This window comes from Trichomycterus rosablanca, chromosome 19 (genome assembly GCF_030014385.1).
Source record: "Trichomycterus rosablanca isolate fTriRos1 chromosome 19, fTriRos1.hap1, whole genome shotgun sequence".
Classification (NCBI taxonomy): domain Eukaryota; kingdom Metazoa; phylum Chordata; class Actinopteri; order Siluriformes; family Trichomycteridae; genus Trichomycterus; species Trichomycterus rosablanca.
Window position 1 is genome coordinate 7,929,156 of NC_086006.1, and position 6,157 is coordinate 7,935,312.

General features: G+C 43.8%; 1 protein-coding gene across 1 annotated transcript; it reads left to right on the forward strand.

The window, feature by feature from the left end:
- The first annotated feature begins 390 nt into the window (after positions 1-390).
- On the forward strand, positions 391-2,894 carry LOC134333510 (uncharacterized). The gene is made up of 4 exons (XM_063015510.1): positions 391-454; positions 836-1,215; positions 1,303-1,644; positions 1,727-2,894. The coding sequence occupies exons 2-4, from the start codon at positions 912-914 to the stop codon at positions 1,834-1,836; spliced, it is 756 nt and encodes a 251-aa protein (XP_062871580.1). The 5' UTR covers positions 391-454; positions 836-911; the 3' UTR covers positions 1,837-2,894.
- Positions 2,895-6,157: the final 3,263 nt, after the last annotated feature.

A 6,157-nucleotide genomic window follows, 5' to 3' on the forward strand; every position in this document is an offset into this window, starting at 1 on the left:
TTGAAGCAGATCTCAGTTTTAAAAAAACGGTTGGTGACTCCTGGTCCTCGTGTTCCTTAATGTGTTCAGTTGTGAATGAAAAGTGACATTCAGGAGTTTAAAAACTACAATCAGTGTTCAAGCCTGAAATCTACAGAGGTGAATGATCACTGGAACCAGTTAATGATCGTCGTTTAAAAGTTAATAAAGATTTAAGCAGCATTAACAGCACGAATTATTATAATAATACAATATCAACAAGGTACACTCTGCGTTACTGCGCATGCGCGACCGTGCCGTTACTTTCAATTCATCGGTGAGGGAGCAGCGGTGCAGTGACGCGTCACACCTGCGCTGAGCGGCTGCTTCACCTACTGTGACGTCACGGGATTCCAAATCTGCTGCAGGTACTTCAGGAGGAGGAAGAGAGTTCATCATTTCATTTCTACACCCGGAGAGACACACAGCGAGAGAGGTGAGTACAAAATACCATCTGATCTCATTTAATTTATTATCATCTGATCTAATCTGATCTGATCTCATTTAATCTGTTCCAATATCTCATTTAATATCATTTGATCTATTCTGATCTGATCTAATTAACATTTAAATATTTCAGCTATTGTTTTAATGTAATAAATGAGACATTTCAGGATGTCCCAATATTTTTATATTAAATTAAAAAAAAATAATAATAAAAACAGATCCAAAACATCACCAATGCAATTAATTAATTATCATCAGACTCGATATTTAATAAATTAAAAGCTGAAGAAATTTGCAGCATTAATAACAGAAATTATTTTAAATTAATAAAAAAAAAAAAATGTAGTTGATTTTCCTCTCTTGGGTGAAGAAAATCCGCAGCGACGTCTGTTAGTCTGTCATCCGCTGAAAACGATGCCACCATCACCAGCCTCATCGATGGAATAATGGGGCAGATCGTGGAATCGTCCGGCTCACCAGGGAGCACCAACGCTGACCACTGCACGAGCGTGACATCGGAGGGTCTTCAGGTGGCCTCGTCTAAGCTGACTGATTCCGTCCTGGACGAGACAGAGGCCACTTCTGGTAAACAGGAGGATAATCTAAAATCCACCAGAAGCAACTGGAGATCAAAGCTTCAACCAGCCTTGAAGTTCTTGGTTCATCTGAACATTAAGAACAGGAACCCGATCGTTCGCAAAATCCCCAAGGAGGAGCTACCTGCTGAAGCTCCAGCTGAAGAACCAACTAGTGAGTAAAGGCTCCACATCGAATTGAGTTCTTCATCAAACCATCGTCATCAAACAGTGTTTCATTCTTCTTTTCTCTCATCCGAAGGCCCAACAGAGAAGAAAATTAAGAAGGACCAGATGAGCACCAACGCCCCCCTGTCCGAAAACGTGAACGAGGACGTTGAGTGCACTGACCCCTGCACGAGCGCCACATCGGAGGGTCTTCAGGTGGCCTCGTCTAAGCTGACCAACTCTGTCCTGAATGAGACAGAGGGCACTTCTGGTAAACAGGAGGAGAATCTAAAATCCACCAGAAGCGACTGGAAATCAAAGTTTCAACCAGCCTTGAAGTACCTGGTTCATCTGAACATTAAGAACAGGAACCCGATCGTTTGCAAAATCCCCAAGGAGGAGCTACCTGCTGAAGCTCCAGCTGAAGAACCAACTAGTGAGTAAAGGCTCCACATCGAGTTCTTCATCAAACCATCATCACCAAACAGTGTTTCATTCTTCTTTTCTCTCATCCAAAGGCACCACAGAGAAGAAGAAGAAGGACCAGATCCTGGCATTCTTCAGAAGATCCTGGAGGACCATGAAGAGGATCTTCACCAAGCGATCTAACAAAATCTCCCCCGCCTAATTTCCCCACAATTTAGTACAAGGATCAAAATTATATTCTTTACTCAGCTAGATAGCACGTTCTCTGAAAATTCTCCCTGCAAGAGCATTTTGGTGAGGAGCAGAAGACTCTGCAGAACTTTAATCATCTCTTTCCACCTTCAGGACTTCAGCCTTTATCAATGTGAAGATGTCATTTTCTTTGCCATCTGCCTGGCACTGCTGCGTTCTGCCCCATGTTCATCCTTCCAGACTTGGACTGGTCCATCTTGTTCCCTTCCCTTCCCTTCTTGGTTCTTGGCTGAGAGCTTCATATTTGAGAGCTCCGCTGGACCGGAATGTTCTCCGGTGATCTTTGGGTGGGGGACTCTTAACGTTTCACAGTCTTTGCTGCCATTCTGAACTACTCGGTGCAGGATACGATTGCTGTTCCACAGACTTTGGTTCCATCATGATACCAGAGTCTGTGGTTCCTGGTGTTTGTGAGAACTGTTGGTTGCTCGTGGTGGTGGTGTTGGATTTCTGATTGAATTCTGGGACTGTGTGAGCTGAGCTCCATCTTCATAGATGCTGGGCTCCTCCAATACCAGGATTCTCACTTCACCACTCCATACAGAGCATCATTGGTTCCTGGTGTTTGTGAAAACAGTTGGTTGCTTTTGGTGGTGGTGTTGGATTTCTGATTGAATTCTGGGACTGTGTGAGCTGAGCTCCATCTTCATAGATGCTAGGCTCCTCCAATACCAGGATTCTCACTTCACCACTCCATACAGAGCATCATTAGTTAGCTCAGCACCATCATATCCTTGACGTGTACCTGCCCAATATGGTTCTACCCTGTGGAACTCTTAGATCTGGAGGATTGAATTATTTTCACTCGGGGGCAGAACAGAGCTCCGTGGCTAAAAAAGCTGAAGACGTGACGCCACTCCTCACCCAGGTTTTGCTATCAGACGTCTATCTAGCTGAGGACGTGAATATAATTTGATCTACAAGCCCCCAGACGCGGAACTCTCCCAGACTGCTTTCTTCTCTTCCCTTTCCTTTCTTCTCCATCAAATAAAGTTCCTGTCAGATGAACGTTGGTTGCAGGAATCGTGTTTGTGATGAGATTTTACACACAGCAGCGTTTCTTCTCACAGCAGAATCAAGATAGAAGAGCAGTGAAAAGAGTAAACAGCTTGAATGAGCACCAGTGCGATTGGTCCATACATTAGAAGTGACTTACCCCAGCTGAACCTGCTGTTGGTTCACTGACGAATGGCAGGGGATGCAGTCAGCTGGAAGAGTTTGGAGGAGAGGACTTTGGAGATGATGGTGTTTGAAGCAGAGCCGAAGACCTCAGACAGGATCCTTGCATATGTTCCTTGTTGACTGAATCATTCACTGACTAGTTTGTCTGGTAGTCAAACTGCAGGGGGTCCAGCAGGCAACTATAATCTGGAGTTAACTGCCTTGTGTTAAGCAGTTAATAAAGTTTATGTAAAGAAAGGATTAAAGAGTGCTGTCCCAAAACACTTGGTTCAAACTTTGACAGGGCAAAATTTTACCCACTTAGGTACTTACCTATATATATGGCAGTGGCATAACTACAGGGGGTGCAGGGGGGGCAGGTGCACTGGGGCCCATGGCAGGATGAAGGCCCCTCAACGACATGAACTCAACCACCCACCTTACTGCCCCCCATTGGCTGCACGTACTATGCATGTACAGTATTATGGCAAGCCAAACAGAAAATATATAGCAAACACTGATATACATATGTATATATATGACATTTGTTGAGGGGGCCCCAAAAATTTTTTTTTCACTGGGGCCCATGAGCTCCTAATTACGCCACTGATCTATGGGCAATTTAATCGCCAACTTCTCCCTGTTTAAGGAGGTGTAAGGAAACCATAGTAACTGAGAAACCCACACTGACACAACAAAAAAAAAACATCCAGTGTATAGAAATTAGCAAACCAAACTTTAATAAAGGTATCTGGTGATAATTACAGCATTAGACTGAAGATCTAAAGGTCATTGGTTCGATCCTGGGTTTCAGAGGTAAAGCAGCTGGTTTAAAACCATGTCACTACTGCACATATGGCAGTTGTAGCTTAGCGGTTAAGGTACTGGACTAGTAATACAAAGGTCGCTGGTTCAAGCCCCACCACTGCCAGGTTGCCACTTAAGCAAGGCCCTTAACCTTCAATTGCTTAGACAATATACTGTCACAGTACTGTAAGTCGCTTTGAATAAAGGCGTCTGCTAAATGCCGAAAATGAAATGAAACATACAGGTTTGCTCAATATCACACAGAGCCCAGATAAAAGCTGAAGTATTTAATTGGTATGAAATTCACTGCCTCAAGTCTCTTGACTTTAGTCCTTACCTCTCTAGTGTCAGGTAGGGTGGCCACATTCATAGTCAGAAAAAGGAGGACATTGCACCCCCAAAAGGAGGATGTCATACCAGGAACAGGGGGACATGATACTGCAACACACGGAATGAAACTATAACCCATATAACAGAGTTTTTGACCAATTTAAGCAAGAATTCTATAACAAATTACTGTTTTACTCACCAAATGTTGTGTCTACTTTTGATATATTTGGCATTTTCACAGCGTTCTTGAGAATGAGAGCTGACTAATTGACTCAGGTAGAGGTGTATGCAGAACAGAGCGAGCGGGCGAAATGTAACCACCCAATCACAGACTAGCATTTAGAGGGCGGACCTTCTGTGAATCGTAGCTCACCCACCACTGGCCAATTGCCAGTCCGCCCACGATAGGTAGCACGATAAGCAGTCAAATTAGGTTGTTAAACCAATGAAATACAAAGCATTTGTTTTGACATGTACCTGAGCCAATGACAGATAATATTGATCAAAAATGTAACCAGTTCTCTCCAAAAGGAGGATTTTTAAGTGTCCGTCCTAGTGTTGCATGGGCGGAGGACTGGCAGCTGAAAAACCGGACTGTCCGACCTAAAGCCGGACGGCTGGCCACCGTAGTGTCAGGGCATTTGTCCATAGCAGTTTGCTGAGCATAGTTAGCCATTGTAGTTGTGGTCAAGCAATCCATTGTGCAAGTTTAAATCCTGCTGACTATAACTCCACTTTCTACTGGTAGCTTGGCAGTGGTAGCTTGGTGGTTAAGGTACTGGACTTGTAATCACAATGATACTGTTGGGTCCCTGAGCAAGGTCATTACTGTAATCATCAACTGCTCACATTGTATTCAGTCATAATTATAAGTGGCTTTGAGTAAAAGTGTCTGCTAAATACCACAAAAATGTTAATTTAAAGGGTTATGGTTCAATAAGACATTGGAACTGCATATCCTTTGTGACATTTTGTGCACAATTCTGCAGCTAAGTACCTTTTAATGCAAGACATCATGTAAGTCTGCAGTAACCTTGTTCCTGTGAAAAATTCTGACATCACTGATTTGTAGAATGGCACAAAACCAGTCATGTGCTGAGGGATAAACAATAGTGACTTTTTGCCATCATTCGTCATCAGCACATGGTCTACTCTAGGGGACGCATTTGAGATGTGTTAAAGGCATAGTTGTGTTCACTGTCTGAATCTTTCAGGACAGTAATCTGTATGCAGACGGCTCTGCGCTCGTGCCCATTACCATGGCAATGGGACCAGAATATGCATTCAAATGCTGAGTAAATCTATGATAAAATGCAAAACTAAACGTTATCTCCTGTGTGCACTGGTGCTTAGTGCAATTGCTTTTTGCCCCAAAGTCTAGACAGGCTAGACATGCCCAGTGATTGACAAAGATAAGAATGGAGCAAAATGGACCAATGGACCAATGGAGATGTAGACTACAATACAGATTTTATGTCTTTATGAGAATTGACTCAGGGTTTACCAGCCAAAAATACCTCTTTCATCTCCTGTCCTGCCCAACCCCCTTTTGACGCCCCAGGCTCTCCTAGTCTGTGGTTTGGTCATTTCTATTTACCTCTTATTTAATCCCTAGTCTCCCTCTCTCTTGCTCTCACTCTCTCTCTTTTGCTCACGCTCTATCACTCTCTCACGGCTTCTCTTCCTCCTCTTCACTCAGAGCCAGCAGGCTGCCACTCGACCCACACTGCCTGCTATATGATCTCTCGGAAAACAGCGTTACGAGTCTTTGTTTACTCTGTCAATCTACAGCTTTATTTTTATTTAGAACTAACAGGCAAGGAAGGATGCCTTCGCAACGACCCTGACGCTTTTCTCTTTCTCACGCGTCCCCCTCCCTTCTCCTTGTCTTCTTCCCCCTGACCCTTTCCCGTCTGCCCTCTCCTTCGCCCCTTAATCCCCCCTTTCTTTCTTTTACTTTCTGCCCCTCGACA

Excerpts from the sequence above, each read along its gene's own strand:
- LOC134333510 (XM_063015510.1), top strand. The coding sequence starts at position 912 with ATGGGGCAGATCGTGGAATCGTCCGGCTCACCAGGGAGCACCAACGCT. Across the intron at positions 1,216-1,302 it reads TCCAGCTGAAGAACCAACTA|GCCCAACAGAGAAGAAAATT; the intron begins GTGAGTAAAGGC and ends TCTCATCCGAAG. Across the intron at positions 1,645-1,726 it reads TCCAGCTGAAGAACCAACTA|GCACCACAGAGAAGAAGAAG; the intron begins GTGAGTAAAGGC and ends TCTCATCCAAAG.